General features: G+C 33.5%; 2 protein-coding genes across 2 annotated transcripts in view; both read left to right on the forward strand.

Annotated features, from left to right (window-relative positions):
• Window positions 1-9,985: 9,985 nt before the first annotated feature.
• LOC119066770 (zinc finger protein 429) lies at window positions 9,986-11,597 on the forward strand. The gene is made up of 3 exons (XM_037169422.1): window positions 9,986-10,520; window positions 10,581-10,742; window positions 10,814-11,597. Exons 1-3 carry the CDS (start codon window positions 10,063-10,065, stop codon window positions 11,544-11,546), a joined length of 1,353 nt encoding a protein of 450 aa, XP_037025317.1. The 5' UTR covers window positions 9,986-10,062; the 3' UTR covers window positions 11,547-11,597.
• A 5,747-nt stretch (window positions 11,598-17,344) lies between these two features.
• LOC119066739 overlaps window positions 17,345-20,486 on the forward strand; it is a 115,041-nt gene continuing 111,899 nt past the window's right edge. Inside the window, exon 1 of the mRNA XM_037169361.1 lies at window positions 17,345-17,557. The gene's annotated coding sequence lies outside the window, so the exon portion shown is untranslated. The remainder of the gene's footprint in view (window positions 17,558-20,486) is intronic.

Raw genomic sequence — 20,486 nt, forward strand, 5'->3', positions numbered from 1 at the left:
TCGAATTTTTTGAAATTTGGAATTTCATACCAATGAATCAGTATTGTTAAGTGACTTGAATTGGAATCTTAAGTTCAAAATTGAATTTCGGCGAAAAGTGTTTGAGGACACCGACCAATGTTATCAACAAATTATGAAAGTGGGAATTTACACAAATTAATTGATTATTTTAACTGATCGTTAAAGTATACTACTCAATTAATTCACAACTATCCAACCCGACGGGTTCACATTACTCACTCATGCTATGTGTACGTAAATTGCATACTTTGTGTATCTGTTACATACCCCTTACTCGTCACTCCATCGAGTATAGTAAAAAGCAGATGTTCACTGCTGTTCGTTGTTGGTTGTGAAACGTAGCATATGTTTCACCACCACACAATGTTCACACGTTTGTTTAAAAATGCTACCGGGTGCAATACATACACATTTTGATGAAAATAGAGTTCTCATACGAAGGAAATTTTATTCAGTCATTCAGTTGTAGAGGACTAAGGGATTTCAAAACCTAACAACGTTAAGGATTTAAGCTAGGACCTCATTTGAATTACTTTTATTCTATGCGAGAGAAGAACATAAAAACGCATCGATTCTGACCTAATTCCTATGTATAAACGATTTCTGCATTGTCGGCGAACATGCGGCAAAGTGCACTGACTGCCCGTGTTTCAATAAATAACCATAAGACACTGTTGCTTACCGGTTATTTCCAGAACGGAGTGTGCGCTTTGGATTATTGCAACCATCAATACTGTCGGTAAAAATAAAGCGAAGGAGAAATTCGGATTAAAACGATGAGAAGTTGTCACGAGTAACTTGAATATAGTTGCAAAATGTTGAATGTTTAGTCATTCTGTCATGTCTTTAATATTTTCCCTGATGATGTCATTAACAACACCGATAGTCCACACTACAACCCTCTGCCGCTCGTACGCTGTATTGAGTGACTTAATTCGATAAGAAATTACTCTTATCGAAAGTTTTATCGCAATGACCCTGTGCCAACATTACGCTTAGTAACATCGTAAATTTATTTAATTAAAAAAAAAATTGTGTATCGACATCGCCACACTGTTATCTTTTCAAGATATCTGCATATGTGTTGTGGTATACACGAGAGCAACGGCAAAAGGTCTATAAATAAGTCATTCGGAAAGGCGATCATCATAAAGTCTTATATGTCTGCATGTGTTCCTTCAATCCAACACATGCTCAGAAAATCCGATTAATCGAAATTAAATTCACAAAAAAAAATCTGCGTTCAACCGATACAAATACATCGAATAAATAGGCATATTATACACGGCCAAGCCTCTAAAATACGTCACACAGAACGAACGCCTCGTTACATGTAAGCAGTTTTTTTTTATTCAAAGCCAAGGCATGTTTATAGTGAATTCTTTTACATTTTCATAAATTACGATTATCATGAGTTGTGTGTCTGTGTGGGGGCATTAGAGGTACTTGTGCAATGTAGGAATGAATGGAAACTGAAATTATCGCGACGCATTACACTCTGGCAATTAATACGGACTGTGTTATCTTATCACTTAGTAAAATGAGTTTTGAGCGATCAATATTGTGTAGGTAATGATGACACAGTAAAGACAAACAGTTATTGTTATTGACAGAAATGTGTTTGCTATTGGAGCGAATGGAAATTAACACAAACCATTCTTTCTGTTATAATTTAAAAAAGAATGTTACGTCAAAGCTAATATTCGCATTCAATTCTCGGAGAAAAACAAATTCAAATGAAAAACTAACAACGAGTGAATAAGACGTAAATTGACGCGTCAACGTAAATGAAGAAAAATTGGCGGATTTCAAACTGTTCACAACATTAGCTTTAAATAACAGGAATGTTAAGAAATAAAGGTTGCAAAAATAATAATTTGAAATCCCAAATTATGTAAGCGATGGTGATCTGAACACGTTCTGGTCTTTTTTCTGTGGTAGTTTTAGTAGTTTGTAGAATTCATGTGTTTTTCCATTGTTTAGATGGGAAACTGGTTACAAACGTTGACACAATCTCAAATTGAAAAGTAGATAACAATGAACATGGTTAAGCTGCAGGGCCTACTTTTTGGAAACTAATTTCTTGAAATTTATCGAATTTTCTCGAATTTCTTAAAATTTCTCGAATTCGAGAAATTCGAGAAACTTCAAGAAACTCGAGAAATTAGTTTCTTGAAATTTCTTGAATTTCTCGAAGTTTCCCGAATTTCTTGAATTTTCTGGAATTTCTTGAAATTTCTCGAATTCGAGAAATTCAAGAAACTTTGAGAAATTCAAGAAATATTTCTCGAAATTTCTTGAATTTCTCGAAGTTTCTTGAATTTCTCAAAGTTTCTTGAATTTCTCGATTTTCTTTAAAAGTTTCTAAAAAGTAGGCCCTGTTAAGCTACCTGTGACCTCGTGACTTGTCAAATTTTACCTTCGGCAAGTTTCTTTTCGGGCCGACTGAAACATTTCATAAAGATCCTTTTATCATCAAGCGTGCCAGTTTGCCAAATTCTGTCAGCAATGCTTGTAAGAATACAGACGGTTGTCATCTGTTATTGATAACGACTGCAGAAATAAACGACAAGATCTGACTATCGTGATCTTTAAAGCAAAAAACGTGTTCAAAACAAATGAAGTAAAAGATTTGAAATCAATCTTTTGAAAATGCTTAGATCGAATGAAGTAATAGATGAGAAATAACAATAAATCAGCCGATATGGTTGCCGTCTGTGAAAAACTTACAAGGATACTTTGCGGCGTAACATTTATATTTCCGCGTTGATATTCGATACAGATTTGACTTTATATCCGTAGCCACTAACCACACAAAGAATCAACAGAATGAACGGTTTATTTGTTCAAACTTCTTTCTAAGTAGTTCATATCCAGTAAATATGAGTATGCATAAGGAAATGAGACATAATTTCCATTTTGTCAGATAGATTAACAAATGATTGTATACCATGCAACATATCATTTTTACAATCCATTATGAGAAGGAAATTCATTGAATTTTCAACAAAATAAAAAAAGCTACATTTTTGACGCACATCCTACAATCCCACACGAACAGTTGTGCGAGGACATAGTGTACACATTCTAAGCTACATTGCAACGGATAGAAAATCTGGTTCATTTAGGTCATGGAAATGTCTTTCGAATCTGATCGGTCGTTGGTAATGGTTTGAAAATTTGCGAATATTTTTAGATTATTAGAACGTCACAACGCGGTAAAGAGAGAGGAAGAAAACAATTTATTAGAAATCGATTTCATAGTTATGCGTAGTTTCGTGTCACAAACAAAACTTGATCATACGCATTAACATTACCATGGCTCCCTAGCCAGTTATTTCTAGACTATACCCATTTATCCATAATATGTACAGAATCTCATTTCTAATTATCGCGACCTTCAATTAATTGATTCGCAAGGATGAGATCGCTGAACCGAAATCATAATATTCTTGGAAACGGAGACTTAATATCAGCAAAGTAAAAGCATGCATAAAATACATGCGTACAATGTACTTACCACACACATATCTTACTACATTCTTTCTACCGTTCAAACGAACAAAAAGAATACAAAAAATGAATTGCGACATGAAATCAACAGTTTTTTCTTCTTGTTAAACAACATTTTGCAATAAATCAAAAAAAAGCTTAAAGTTAAAAACCCGCGTACTTAATTTCAATTGCTGATGAACAAGCAGGTTTCCATATTTTAAAATGTAAAATCAATCTTCTTTAATGCGAAAGACGAGATAAAGAATATATATTATGGCTACCCAGTAATAAATAATAATTTAGCATAAATAATTGACATTCACGAATGTAATATTTGCTTATCTTCAGTTTTGATTTGAATTTTTTTTTAGAGATTTTTTTCTTCTTTCAACTGGTAGCTAAATATAGAGAAAAGGGGCTCGACCATTTCTCTCGAATTTAATTATTGGCGCTGACTCTTTATTACACCATACAATGGTTTTCATTATATACGCCATTCATATCAACTTGTTTCAATGGAAGGCTCGTCTAGGTATGTAATTTGGGTGGAATTATGTGCTATACAACGTATCGCCGTACACTCATAGTGTCCCAATGATACGAAGAGGGTTCAATGTTCACAGAATGTATACATGTCAGTCACATTTGAATTTCCGTGATACATACTATACATACAGTGAATGTCAATGAAAATATTAGTAATTTGCTTCAGCCGTTTTTCAGCTGGTCCAGTTATTCAAACAAAACTGCTGATAGGTATTTATACGGTTTTACCAATGTCACACGCCCGCGTGAAACTATTCCACCCGTATGAACAAGTGTAAGCAGTCTAGTCCACAAAATAATTTTAGAAAAAAATTTGAAGTTAAAAATGTGCAATTTAACAAGCACAGTGTCACAATTATAGAAAAGGAGACAGTTGAAAAATCTATGTAAGAATTCCCTCACTTGATAAATCAAAAATAAACTTGAAACAGGCTTTTGTTGACCTGCCGGTAAAGTTTCGTTTGATTTAGTTTCATAGTAAATTTTCTCATTCTACAGTAAAATCAGATAATTATCTCGAGAAACCGACTGAAATGACACTTATCACACAATTTTTTTGAAAGTGATACTCCGAGTCCTTTACATTGACGAGTCGACTTTTCGTAGCTTTTGCTATCAATACACGCGTTACTAAAATATTTGTTTTATTTTCTGCTGGTGAAAAATAAACATTTTTCTTAAAACAAAACAAAATTTACATAAAAACTTTAAACGTGATGACAATAATAATAGAAAAATAAAATGTGATCAGTCCGCAAAAGACAGAAGAGAAAAAATAGAATTTCTTAACTGCGTAAAAATACAAAAATTACGAAAATACACTACTTTGAAAGACGTCTTTGAAATGCTGCCAGATTTCATGGATATTGTTCGTATTTCTGTGATTTATTTCTGTTATTTTACGGACACATCATCTGTTATCGACAGCAGACCAACACGTTGAGGTCTCATTAATGTAGTCTTACAACCAAATGAATGTTAAAACTGAAGAAGTAAAAGATTTGGCAGGTTGATCTGTCGAAAATAAATATTCAATTCAGAAGATGAAACTTCAAATTCCACATAGGTTATGAATCAACGAGAGACGTCAAACCAGAGCCTAATATTTAAGAATTAATTCCCAAAAATTCGCTAAAATTCCAAATTTTTTTTATTTGCATTTTAATATAAAAATTCTCGTAAAACATCAGGAAACTTTCAAAAACGTTTAAAAACTATGAACTAGCAAAGAAAATAATTGGGAATTTTGTGAAAATTTTAGTGAATTTTTGAAAATTAATTCCTAAATATTAGGCTTTGCTTCAAATTCTCAAAGGTTTTTAGAAAGCTCGAGAGTTAAGAGTTATTGTATCATTTTTTTTAAAATAACGAACAACCACGATACTTTGTGCAATGGGACATTGAACTTTTGACATTTTTTGTATTTTGATTAAGAATTTTATTGTAAACAAAAAATTGTTCTACACTATTACAGAATTTTCAAGTTTTGTACTTTTAATTCATATTTGAATTACGGCTACGACCCAAATTCAACCTAAAAGCAAACCTTTTTCGTGAGAGAATTAAGAAAAAATGACATGAGAAGAAAAGAGAGGCATATAGAGACGTATAGTCTTTTTTATGTTTGACTGATCCTTGAAAATCAGAAAACAATTAATTAAAAATATAAATGTTTATAATTTTGCGATAGTTTAGAATAATTTGTTGCTTAGAATAATGTTGTCTATCGAAATTATTGAAACTTCAGTCCCCCATTATAGAATGATTGATATGTTAGGATATAAATCTGTGAATTTTTTGGATTTTTGTTTATAATTTGTCTGTTTATTTCACATTTATAGACCAGTGTCCCTCGTCAGTCGTGACTACGACTTCCCAATAAGATTACGGGTTACCACCCGTAATATATCAATACACAAACCGACACAAAAAACATAGAGCCATAGAGGAACCCTGACGAGGATAGGTTTAGTATTATTATCCACTACTGGATGTAAGCCTCCCAATGAGGGGTATTTAACCATGAAACACCACGCAGGCCAGTGTGGGTTGGTGAGTTTGAATTCCGAACCACGCCTATAGGATATCAAAGCCTTTAGGGTTTTTCGTCTGATTCTGATTAGATCTGCGCCTAAAGTTAGACTTCAGATATTTGTACATAGAATTAGTGTGCATGCAAGAAAGTCAAATGAAGGTATTGACGTCAAATGAAGTATGAAAAAACACTTTTTTTATTAATAGGACTTCTCTTTGACATCAACTGACTTTGAGTGAGGTATACACAAGACATTTGTTAAAGAAAACAATGACAAAATAAACGATATGCTCTGCACAATCGGTCCTTACGTAATTAGATGAATGTTAGAATTAGTGCAGTAAAAGATTTCCCTTTAATCTGTCATAAATTCTTGTCAAAAGAAGTGATAGACTCGATAAGTCATACTAATATCATACTTGCCCTATATAATAGAGTAAATCGCCGTTCAACTGCTTACGCGTTTGCGATGTACAGCTCGTCAATAAGTTCTTTAATTAAAAGGTGAAATTAGTACAATCTACTATACAGTGCAAAGGTTATTGCGTTCGGCATAGAAACTAATATGCAAACGATTTCGATGACACAATTCCATTTAACAATATCAAACCGACCTGATCCACATTTTGGTGACGTTCGTGATCGAGAGCACTTAGCTAATCAGTCCAATGTATTGGCTTCCATAAATGCTGGGACAAACATTTCTATTACTCAAATCAAAATTTGTTGATAAAAAACAATGAACATTAATTGATGCTAATTTAAAAGCAGTAAAAAATAAATAAATCAAATAAATATTGAAGAACGAAAAGAAAAAAATTGTTTGAGCAAAACAGAGAGGATCGTCTAGTGGTAATTTACCATTTAATTTGTTTGTTATCGACGAATAATTTAAATAGTCAAATCGGTTTGTTGCTGGGGAGCTTTTTTGTAAGGATTTTGCTTGTTTGTTTGTTTATTCTGATATGTTCGAAGCAAAATTTGCTTACAAATTTATTTTGATTCAAGTTGTTATGCAAACATAAACTATACGAATGATTATAACATTATCTCTTTGCACAGTATATGGACAGTCATAACAAATTCTTTAACTATGTCGTAATGTTTTTGTAGCGCTCATAATGTTTAGCAAGCATCGTAGAAAGCTTTATCTTTTTGACCGACTTATAAGCTATAAAGTAGAAAGAAATAATCGACAAATGCAACCAGTTGAAAATGATTGACACCGCAGGTCATACTTTGACACTCCATCCTTGACTATCTCTCACTTCCTCTTAACATTTTGCGCTAAATACTGTACAAATATTGAGTCGTACTAATTATTTCTTTAAAAGTTCCTGGTTCTGTCAGTCAGTATACAAATACTTTTCAATGTGGATTCTAAAAATGGAATTTTGATAAGGATAATCCCACAGAAAAAAGTTCGTTGATCTAAATATTTACGACACAGAGAAAAATATGCGGTTGGAATGGGTCTTTGTGAGATAAGGTGTTGGAATCAGAGGAATGATTTTTGCCCGCTAGTCCATCATAGTTACTCTAGCGCCTAACATATCATGATTGTGATGAAGCTGCTTACAAATATTTGATTTGTTTAGGAATAACTAACAAAACCTTAAATACGGCTATTCATCTGTTATCGATAACAACGACAAAAATAATGACAAGCTCTGGGTAATATGGTCCTTTATAGTAAAATGCATGTTAAAAAATTGAAGTACAAGATTTGAAATGAACAGATTAAAAATACGTTAATCTGTTGAAGTAATAGACCAGATAATAATTCTGCTTGCCGTCATTAACCGGTTAAAAATTGTGTGCAAGAGTAGCTCACTAAAATAAATATTTCTCTAGGTTAAATATCTTATTTCCGTAAGATTATTTTAAGTGAACACCCCCAATCTAATGCTCCTACATTAATATTTAATCACCATTTTATGAATGATTTTTTTCTTCAGCACTGGCATCAGTCAATTAAAAGTTTAATGCAAAAAAAATAATTCTAGACACAAATGTGATAACATTAAGTCAGTGGAAAATTTTTGGTAAATTTATATTCCAAAACATTTGTAATTGAAATGGTATTTTTGTTTAACTTCTACGAGATAATTTTGAACAGTCGTGCGCGACATTAAAATTAATTGACCCGATGACAGTGACACTTGATCATGACCCGCTATTTTATTTTGTTTTCTAATCGGAATCTGTGATTAAAACTATTTTATGTGGTGAAATTGAGATTTACGTTGCATAATGGTTCTTTTGTTATGAATTGATGGAACTGATTCATGAGAATCGAAGTTAATTTTAATGTGCTGTTAATTGAAACAAAAATTTGTAGAACAAAAAATTAGGAAATGTAGAAATTAGTAAAACAAATAAATATGAAGAGTTTTCGATCTCTAGACTCCCGTGCAGTTTTCTACACAACTCCTAAAATTGGATTAAAAATTTATAGGAGTCGTTTATAAAAGAGGTAGGAGTGGAGTTTGGACAAGTGTGGCACGCCATGTTGTAGGTAATGGAAAAGTGCATGCACAGGGGCAAAAAGGATTTACTTAAAAAATGTGAACGTCTTTTATAGACCCATAAAAGACAACCAAATTGACACCGTAAGTGCGGTCAAAATTCAAAATGGAAAGTGCGTAATACTTTCTAACGCAGCGTCATTTTCATACATGGAAGCGTTGAAGTGTATTTTTCGGTTCACTTTTTCATCGAATCGTTCACTTCAAATTTGGTGAATTTGTTTGTGTGGAAAAGGTGTGTTCCCGCGTATCTAATAAAATGGGGATCTGCGTGACCTCACCAAAGTATACAGCCTTGATACATATGGTTTACCAAAAAATCAATTGTCACAGAGTTGGATTCAACTTTTTTCTAAAAAACGAAACTTTTACTTTCACTGACTGAGACTATGCTAATCAACTTTAACTAATGATGACATTTTAAATATCTCAATAGTGGTGACCTGTACCACTATTTTATTTTACCAAGGTTCTAAGTCCACCAACTTTATCTACACTTTTATTTGGAATCCCTGGAACTCACTGTCTAGCACCGAAGCTGACTTTGATGTCACTCAAATAGAGGACTGAACCGATCAAAGTTGGCTATTCTTTTTCATACAATGGCTATCAAAATTTTTTTTTAAAGTAGTCAACAGATGTGTTGATTTCGGACTTGCGACTATCTTTACTATAGGTATGGCAAGAATTTTTGTTTACCTGAATTGCAACATATTTTTTGTGTGTTGTCTTCAAATTTTTACAATTAGTCCGAAACCAAGAGAGTTACTTGTAAAAATCAAGATTTCACAACACTTACAGTAAATTAATTTGACTTTTCGACACAAACTTGTTTAAGGCCAGTTCATGGTCGCATATATCGCAAAAATGTATGCGAGTATGAACTGGCCTTAAATAAAAAATTTACTGTGGCGATTTAACGTTTCATCAAAACAAAATTCATTCAAAAAGTGATACTGATGAACTTAGTGAACCACAATAGATCAGAGTCTGAGTAACAGTTAAATATAACTTGCCTTGCGGGACTTGTTCTTAATTAATATTGTTTTTACTCATCTCGCACGACAAGTTATTGGGAGGAATTTGGGTGGAAAACAGCCCGCAAATCACTCAGGAAGTTAAAGTGAAAAATCCATTCGGTTCGCAAATGCTTGGAATTTAAGTAAAATTGCACGGAATATTTAGTTTTGATTTGCAGAACGGGCAATGTGTGAGGGTGAGCAAAGTAAAGCTAATCATTCAAAAGCTTGGGAAAGTTTGGAAAATTTTAACGCCACCTTTACGTGAATAAATCAGTTACAACGCAACGTCGAAACGACTCACACGCCGTCTATCCGTATCGTCCCGCTCATATGCCTGTCTTGTTGACATATGTCAAAATATTTGAAAAAATCAAAATATAAATATTCTCGGTAGGACAATCTCGGAAAAGTGAAAATGTTATCCGATTTTGAAACGTCCGAAAACAAGATACTCAATATCCTGAACGAACAACGAAGAACGGGTCAATTCTGCGATGTCATAATTAAGTTAAATACTGGCTATTCTGTTGCCTGTCACTTCTGTGTGATTGCATCCCAAAGCTTGTTCGTTGGTAACAAGTACTTTCTGCAGAAAGACATGCAATTCTCTATACACAATCCGCTAATCATTGAAATATATGATTTTGAGTGTGAAGAGTGTTTGAGCTATATTATCGATTTCATGTACTGCAGTCAAGACGTTACGATAGTAGGTGACCACTACGAACATATAAAACTGCTGATCAAAATCCTGAGAATTGACAATGCCCTGGAACTGAAACAATTTTTCGATAGTCAACCAGAAGCAACCAGCACCGAGGATATCGTTCTGAAAGTGAAACAGCGTAGGATCAATCATGGATTGCAATATAAGTAGGTGACTGCAAAGTTGTATTGCTGGAATGATCATCTTTCTGACTAATAACTTTTTAGAACTCAGACACAGCCTGCCCAAAGTAAAAAACACAACTGCAATGGCTGTAACTATAAGTGCTATCGACCTTCAGAAATGCTAATTCACATCAACAACTGCAAGTCAGACAACAAGAAATGTTCCCTCTGCGAAACTACATTTGAGACAATGACCGAGTTTAAGTAAGTATTGCAGACGGTGAACAGCATGAGCTGCAGAAAACTTTCCCTATGTAATGCTTTTCGGCTTTCAGAGGTCATCTGGTTCGACATGACAATGATAAACCGTTTTTCTGCAAAGAATGCGACGTTCGCTTTGTTACAAAGACTGCACTCAATTTACACACTCCCAAGCATTCAAATACCACCAATCATATGTGTCCATATTGCGGAAAAGGATTTAAGTGGAAACACGGCCTCAACAATCATATCATCGTCCATTCAAGTGAGAAGAAACTCCTGTGCGACGAATGCGGTTACAGTACAAATCATTTGAAAACATTACGAGCACATCAGCTGACTCATGGTGGAGAAGTGTTCCGGTGTACGGCCACCAATTGCTTATACACTTCCCGCAGGAAAGAGAATCTTAAAATCCATATCGCAACACATGAAATGAAAACTCCGTTTGTGTGCGAAATTTGCGGTATTCGCTTTTCGCAGAACAAAAATTTAAAGCGACACGCCCTGGTGCATCTGTCGAAAAATATGCACAAATGTCCGCATTGTACGTTCTCCAGTTATCGCACGGACAAGCTAAAGGAGCACATAGCACGACTGCATACCGAAAAACCGTTACAACTGGAACTATCCGAAGATGTTCAGAGTGCACTGAAAGATGATGTCGATGGGCTTTTATTCAATGAGCCAACAAAAACAGTGAAAAACGATGGTAAACGGAAGGGTATGGAACGGAAAAGAAATGCGAAAAAAGGAACGGTTATCCTACCGAAAAAAATTCAACTGATTTTGCCAAGGCCATGCTAGTTTGTTGTTCGGGAAAATTTTTATTTTTTAATAAAATTTATAAAATTTCGTTTAAAGCCTTGTTTGGATTGACTTGCTTCTAATAGAGATAGCACATACGCTAGACTAAACAAAACATTGCTATGAGTGAACCTGGACGAGCTGAAAAATAGCTGAAGCAAATTAATGTCTTAATTTAACTGACGCTTCCTGTGATTGTTTACATCGCACCCAGTACAGCATAGTCGGAACTCATAGCTCTGACTGAAAATTTGATTTCGATCGATGATGAAGAATGCTTTTGTAATTAATTGCATCAAGAGCATGATGAGTTCAATGTGAAGCAACGATATCTTTAAAATGTGAATTGGCGAAGCTACTAAGAAATCCTTCACATTTTCGAAGGAATAAAGTGGAGAGCTGCATATTTCTAACTCGCATTCGAATCCACTGAGTTAACACTCAGACTTGAATTGTATGCTTTACTTATGGGTTTTCAAACCACCGCTACGGAGCTGAAAATAAATGAGTAGTGAAACAGTGTGTAGATTTACCTCCAGATTTACGTAAAATGTAACGGGGTTCGAGATGATTTCATGTTGTTGTTTAGAGTGGTGATAATAGAATATTCACGGTGTGGTTGAATGGAGTTTAATTAAACATGTCGTCGCAAATTTGATATTTTTGAATATTCTTAATCTGCTTGAGACCCTGAACCACATTCCACAAAAAAATTTTATTTTCAACCTTGCAGTCCGGAGCAATCCGACCAAGGCTCCCTAGAGTGCTCTGTGGGTGCGATGGAACTGATTGGGGTTGCAATCGAAGGGGTATGGAAATCTGATGGTCATGTTATAAAAGATTTCTCCCACAGATGCCCCTTCAATTACAACCCCTATCAGTTCTATCGCTCCCACAGAGTACTCTAAGGAGTGCACACGAAGAAAACTCCTGTTCCGACAATAGACGTGCATCAGTCTCTTCAGAAAAATTTGGGCGCCAATATGATTTTCGAGTTAGTATCACCCAAATGCATTATCATCTGAACCTTACGGAATTTAAAGACTTCGAACCTTATCTAAATGAGAAAGTTTGAGCTAAAGGAATACTTGGTAAATGATAAAAATAGTTGAATTTAAACAAGAAACTGTTAGATAAATAAAAACTTACTCACCTCTACCGCTGCGAAAGTGGTTGTTTTTCGACTGAAAACATAAAAACACATTTTATTTACCGAATAGAAATGCTTTTGAATATTCATATTGTTATGAAAGTGAGCGAACGAAGATATTTTCATTTCTTTTTTTGGTTGGAAAACATTTAAAATATTTTCTAGGAAAGGTTGAATACGTTGATATATCTCAATCACACATAACAATCAAACGGATCCACAAAAGATCAAAGTATATGAAGAACTTGAAGAGTTATATTGAATCCTTAATTTTTTATATTTATTTTGACATTCACCATATAACATATAAATGTACATAAAATGACTGATTGTTATTATCATATACGTATAAAAGTATATGCAACCATGAGTGAAACGACGTCGAGAAAATAAATATTCAAAAATTTGAATTGAAATGTATCATAAATTACCTTCGATCCGGAGAACCAAAAACATATTTATTGATTCTGTTGATGGTACGTATATTTATCAAATTGTAGAAGGTTTTTCTTTTGCGTTATTTTTTTGGGGAAAGGAAAAATATTATCGAAAATGAATATAAAATAATGTGGAACATAATGTTAAGGGAAAGAAAATGTATGCGCTTCTGGAACGTACATACGTCTATATTACAACAAAAGACTTCCGTCAAAGAAATTCAATATAGATTGATTATGATTGTATAACAAGGAATAAAATCAGCAATGTGTTAACAGGAAAAGGCGCGAGAAGAGGGTGTGGATGGGAGTGAGGCGAAAATGCGACATTCAAAGTAAAAAATTAATTTATCCCAAAATGCTTTGAGTCAATCTTTGTGCTTCGTTATGTTAATTCTTATGAAAATTCGATAATTCTTCAATACGACAACACAATAACTTTGTCAATCTATAATACATATGGAGCATGGAAATGTACCCAATAACCCACATAAGAATATGGAGCATGAGTACGGCTCATTTATTGAGTTCAAATTCACACTGACTTAAAGTGCTGAGTTAGGAATAAGTTAGGAATTCGTACTCGTACGATATCGTACGATAGGACAATAAATTTTGTAATTACAATATTTTCTAGAACAAAGTTAGCAAGATATCATGCAATAAGTTCCGGGTTTCAGTTTATTTTTTAAAAGATAAAAATGTATTTAATATACCGAATGGTAGGGGTGGGGGAATCATATTTTCGTCTAATAGACCCTAGACACACATACCGACGCGAAGAAGACCTAATTCACATTTCTCTTTTATTCTTCTGTCAACAAGTTTGACAGTTTACAAAATAAGAATTTGAATTAGGTCTTTTTCGCGTTGGTATTTTTAGGTGTGGTTCAAAGCTTATTTCTTTGGGCTTTTTAATTCCGAAATATTCAGAAAAGCTCCGAATGATACAAAATTCTGTAAAAGTTCCGAAAAAATTCAGAAAATTTCGGAGTTTTGTCAGAATTATTCAGAATTTTTGCCAATTTTCCTAATTAAAATTTCCAATAATGAAAGCTCTGGTCTTAGTTGAAAAAATTGAATGTACTGAAAATGTAAGAACCCACCTATTTTAATCTGGTCTTTTATAAGCTGATAAGTTGAAACATCTGCTGTAGCCATACCACTTGACGTCTTAAAATTGAAAAAAGCTTTAAAAACACACGGAAAAGTATTGCTTAGGGATGTTCAATGTTAGTTCCCGGTAAACGAAATCAAAGGGTTTTGGTTTGTACACAAACAACGGTGCCAACCAACGCTGCTGTTGTCGAACAAAAGAATTCCTATTTCTACTGCTCGTGAAAAATACTCACATCGTCGTCTTAATTTTTCTAATACATTAAAGGAAATCCAATTATCAACTCGCATTGAAAAAGTTAATTTTGATTCAAAAGTTTATTATTTTCCATGGTATGCATGTGTGGAGTTCGAGAGCAAATACCCAATACAAAACGACCAACTTCTCTTTGCTCACTAATTCGAAAACAATTTCATTTTAAAATAAATTTTTAATTACGGAATTCCTTCGTAATTATACTGTTCATCATGCATGGCATATATAAACAGAACAATTTTAAATTTTATAAAAGTTTAAAGGCACTAGAAAGTCGTTACAACGAAACATTGATGTTCACGAGACCATTAAATTGCCTTGGGGAAATTAAAAATCCAACAAATCGAGTTGATTTTGTTCGAGAAAGAAATTAAATGAAAGTTTCCTTTTTTCCTAGAACTGATCTTCAATTTAAATATTTCTTTTAGTCCAAAGATGTACACAGAGTGTCGCCTTTTTATCGTTTTACATGGTATGTCCTAGTTATAGACAAAATAAATAAATAATAAATATATATTAAAATTAATTATATTATTTTAGTTATCGACAGCAAAAAGGAAATGAGCGATGTGCGCTGGCTAATGTTGCCTTTTATAGTTAAACGAAGTAAAAGATTCTGTTACAATCCAATGAATATCATAACTGAAGCAGTAGATATCGATACTTGGTGATATGTGAGGTGAAGTAATGACTCATTTTTCGAAAGTTTAGTGAGAAAAGTAAATTAGTGAAAAAGCAATTGAAAGAAAATAAGCTACATTTTTGAGCACATAACGAAAATAATGGATTATGTTGTCTAACACCTTTTTCTTTGTTTGCACAAAAATGTGTCACCGTGTCTTCGTGGTGGAAATCGATTCAAAAAGAATGTCTTAACCAACAATAAATCTCTACGAGCGAGAAAATAAACAAATCACATTTCTACGAATACAATCCAATTGAATTTATTCAATCTTTCAATCTACATACATCTCGTCTCGTATGCATGTCGATTGAATAAGAAGAATTGGATTGTAATGTAATTGTAACTTCTTATTTTTCCTCCCCTGTAAGGTCTAATATTTTCTCAAATTCAAATTACAGTGAAATTCAACATTTCGGTTACACTTTTATGCATTTGCTTCAGCTGGTAGTTTCGTTGTTTTCTTACTCGGTAAACATGATTCTATCTCTACATCTGAATTGTTGAATGAGCAGCCCAACTGTAGTCGAAACGAAAAAGTGTAACCTTAATGTTGAATCACACTGTAACTTCTTTTATCTTTAAAATATCCCCAGCTACTTAATTTATAAAAACAAAGCTTTTCGGTAGATTTGGTTGGACTTAATTTCATTTTACCCTCATCTTTATTGGGAAATTCTCACACTTTCCTATTCACCAGGTCTTGTGTGGTGGTATTTTTTTATGAACAATAAAAGTGAGTACAATTTGCAGTCAATGTTTTCTTTTTAAAGACATTTTAGGGGACATTTTTTATGACCCCCAAATGGCTTTATCCTCTTCCTTCGGTGGAACTTTCTGTTGTATTTCTAAGATATTTTCCATTTTTAAAAACCTCTGAAGTATTGATCTGAAAAAAAAAGTGGAACGAATAAGGTTTCATCCCCGATAAAACCTGAAATAAGAACAGCATTACGCTTGTTCGTTCATTCCATAACAGATGTAACAGAAATATCAGAAAACTTACAATATTCTTCTCCGTGTCTATATTTTATACATTCCGAAAGGCAAGCATTCACAATATTTATGATAATTTTTGGATTCTTATCATAATGTAATGTAAATAATAGCAGAGAACATTTCAAATTTCATGTATTCCTTTCTTTTCCATAATATTGGAAAGCACATAACTTTTTCACATTTCGCTTTTTTTATGTTTGTAAATTTAATATTATCATATGTGGTGTAGTGTAATGTTGTGGCTCTGTATCGCATAAATTTCCACATTTTGTGTGAGTTAAAAAGTTGAGAGAATGTGTAAATAAACAAATAGACTGCATACCGCGAGACGCGTTGCTGTTGGTTATATTTAGATACGGAATTTGCGACTTTATTAAAGCAAATTACATTTTTCAGACCAACCCATAAAGCGGAAATACATTTCAGCTTAATCAAACGTAATCGAATCTGACCTGAATTGGAGGAGTGAATTTCAAATCGATTTCAAACTCCTATGCTAATCCAGTTAGCGAGTAATAAATCATTTTCCATTTCTGTCGAATCTGAGATTCAATTTTTTTTTTCATTTTTCCTTCGAACCGAACTCGGCACGTAGACACTGCTGGGTTGTATAAAATTATTAACGAAGGTCTCTGTATAAAATGACGACTCTACAACGCGATACGCATTTCATTCCTGCCGAAGAATAATGTTATGTCACCCGCATTTATTTAATGTTTATCCCAGCCAAATTGAATTATCAGAAAATTTAATTTCCCCAATTTGGTTTGAATATTTAACTTTGTCATTCTACTTTTATCATTATTATCTGTAATGCCACCCCAGCATGTACGGTGCACGTACATATCGCAACACATCAACATGACGAAAGAGCCGAACAGAAGAAGCAGAAAAAAACATATACAAACATTCCCCAAGTCAATATACAAAATAATGGACCAGGCGCATGGTCAATGCAATTCCACACGCTTTTTGAGCATAACAAAACGATTTGCTGGTTTGTAAAAGCACCCGCTACCAGTTCGTTGCTACCACCGACTATAATACGCAACATCCTAATAATTTGATCGTTTTTTTCTCCTGCACCGTGAGATACTCGTGAGTCTCTTACTCTCCGCTTATATCCCGAATGTGCCCTATTTTGGCCAAAAACATTTTCTCGTTCAGTTTCGCAGTGTTATTCAATCGATTCGGTGGCAAAGAAACGGCGTTCGGTTATTCTACGCTATAGTTCGAAGAAAAAAGTCTGTCTTTCCATGGTGTAATGGTGAAATTTGTGTATTGTGATGCATTAAGTTTTACTGGAATGGTGTAATTTGGTGATTTATTGGAGTTAATGTGCCCACGAACAATCCAATAACTGTAGTTGAGGTGAGTGTTAAACAAGCGCACATATTACATTGGTACAAAACACCCAATTGCGCTTAATTGCCATATGATATCGAATGCAGTTTTTGTTTTTCTTCCAACTGTTAGTAAATGTTTCCACTTACCGTTTCCTCCACCCATCCATCCTCCTTACTTAATTTTCGTGTTTAAATTAATTTAGTCATTTCGTTGTTTATTTAACACCAAACGATGCAGTAATGTTGAAATATTCTTGTCGAAAGTCGTTACGAAGCTTTCATTAACCGTGACATATGTATATAGCGTCGTATAACAATAAAAATATCGAATTTTGAGAAGAAAGGTGGAAAGGAGTTACGTACGTACGGAAATGTAGAAGATGTTTTGTTGAAATGCAATATTGCCTGTCGCCAATGTGTTAAGGTAGGGAATATTTTCGGTAATCTGAGACTGATAGACCATAGCAATAAATAGATAGGGTTCACATGAATCGTTTTTTGCTGTTATAATCTGTGTGGAATCCCTTCGGAAACGGCAGGTTAATCGTGATTGAATTAATTGATCTGATACTACGTTTCATCCGAAAATTTTCAACTGATCTATTACTTCGTTTGTTTTATCATATCTGTTTTGTACTATATAAGATGTGTATCGTATATTTTTGACTTCGTGTTAATGACAAATAGTCATAGCTGTTTCGAAATGCAGCTTCGTCTATTATATTCAATTCGAGAAATTTATATATTTCACAGCCCGCTTTTGTTTTGGCAATGCAGAACGATGCATTTGAGAATTGTGAAACTTTAAACTTTTCTGATCTTTTGCATACATTTATGTATACTCTTTCATTTCTCTAAATAACTTTCGTTAAACTGATTAAACTTTCCCGACTCTTCCGCTGGTCCCCAGTGCCTTCATTCCAGTTAAAACACGAAACAACGCAGCGTCTCAATTCAAATCGAATATATTCATTTTATCCGCACTGTTCGTGACAGAATAAATGAAAATTACAAAATATTTTGCCGTTTCACTTGACCTTGTTTTAAGGCGCTTAATGCACATTATGTAAATGCAGACGGGGAAAATTATTGGAGCTTAATATTCATTACAATAAATTTGTTAATTTGTTAAAGAGATGTGCACACAGCAAAAGTATACTTCAACATTGTTTGCATATTTAATCAGGTAATTTTGCGGTAGCAATTAAGGATATTTAATGGACGTCCCCTAATTGCTATGGTTTTCTTATTTATTGCTCTTTGTATTCCAGATATGCTAAATACGATAATGAGGGTTTGAGATGTTTTCCTTGAAAAGTTTATTCGAATATTAAGGGGTTTCCAAATTGTCATTTAGAAAGAGGCTTTTTTGCAAAATGTACATTCATTTTCAACATATGCTTTAAGTGGGATAATTTCGATTACAATAAAAACTGCTTTTGAATTACAATTTTAATGATAATGGCTGGACTAAAATTATATCTGATTGGGTATGAATGTACTTTGTTGAAAAATTAATGTGGAAATAAATTGTGGACTTTGCATAATTCGCAATTTCTTTTTTTTCAGTTAATTCATTCGATTTGAATGTTTGAATGTTTGCATATTAATTTATAGTGAAGTTTCATAGTTTTATAGTGAACCGGTCGGTTTACCTATTCGAACTTAAAATTATTGTAGTACACGAAGTCGAATTTATGCAAGAAATTGTTCTACGCCAACGGCATCTAAAAGATCCTCAGATTTTCTTTAAATAAAATTAATTTCGTACACAGAACGACTCGAGCTTTTTTTGTTAATGTTTGACATTTTCCTCGAACCTCGCTCAATCACTGTCTCCATTAACACTGTATAGATCCGCCATTTCGTAATTTGCATAAAAAATTAAAGCATTTTGGACTCACTCCTTAGAAGATTTTTCTAGAATAACGTTTTACGTCGCTTAAATAGAACTTGTCAAAGTTCCGATTCCCCATTGTGTGGATAATGTTGTGAAATTTTCAACCACATAACGGTACATTATGTTACTTCTAGTGATCAAAGTATGCCTAGTGTATTACACACATTCTGTTACTTCATTCGTTGTAACATACATCTGAATTTATTAGATCACGGCATTGGGAGTTAACAGTACTCTCAACTTTTAAATCACTTAACGATACGTTCTGTTACTTCTTATGTTCAAAGTATGCCTAGTGTTTGAAGCATCATCAATTACTTCATTCGTTTTAACACACATTTGAATACATAAGACCGCGACAATGTGAGGTTTTCGCCTTTTTGTCATGGCTGTCGATTACAGATGATTATAACAAAACGTTATTTGTTTTTGAAAAACGACTGTTTTCGAAAGAATTTGTTATACAGATGATTTGATTAGCTCTCTCTCTCTCTCTCTCTCTCTCTTTTGAATAAAACTTCAGTCGCATATAACGACGCCATCATAATTAGCTCTCTTATATTTTGACAAAAGGTGACTTTTTTGAATGGTTTGGAAGGTTGTAGAGCTCTAACAGAAAACTTAATTTCTATTCTTAAAATTGTTTTGAACGAATTTTGGCTTTGTGAGGGCTTCTTGTATATATCTACGCTGGAATTAACACAAAAAAGTTATAGAAATACTGTTCTTAAATTGCAAAATGTATGTCCAACATAATGAAGTAAAAGATTTTGCGTAAGAGACTCAACAGATTTTTAATGACAATGTGGATATAGCTTGACAAGAAAATTAACCACAATTTATATACTGACATAAACACACGTAATCTAATGAATGTAATGAAGAATGCGAACTACACATACAAAGCCAACCCCAGCAATTCTTTTTTCAATTCACAAGAACGGATTTTTTCACTTGAAACATCTGTAAATCTAATCAAACATGGAACATTACACGTATTACTCATTCAACGATATAATCAAAGCAATTCAATATGTAATTTTCATGAATGAAG

This window comes from Bradysia coprophila, chromosome IV, assembly GCF_014529535.1.
Source record: "Bradysia coprophila strain Holo2 chromosome IV, BU_Bcop_v1, whole genome shotgun sequence".
Lineage (NCBI taxonomy): Eukaryota > Metazoa > Arthropoda > Insecta > Diptera > Sciaridae > Bradysia > Bradysia coprophila.

Excerpts from the sequence above, each read along its gene's own strand:
- LOC119066770 (XM_037169422.1), top strand. The coding sequence starts at position 10,063 with ATGTTATCCGATTTTGAAACGTCCGAAAACAAGATACTCAATATCCTG. Across the intron at positions 10,521-10,580 it reads AATCATGGATTGCAATATAA|AACTCAGACACAGCCTGCCC; the intron begins GTAGGTGACTGC and ends ATAACTTTTTAG. Across the intron at positions 10,743-10,813 it reads GAGACAATGACCGAGTTTAA|AGGTCATCTGGTTCGACATG; the intron begins GTAAGTATTGCA and ends TTCGGCTTTCAG.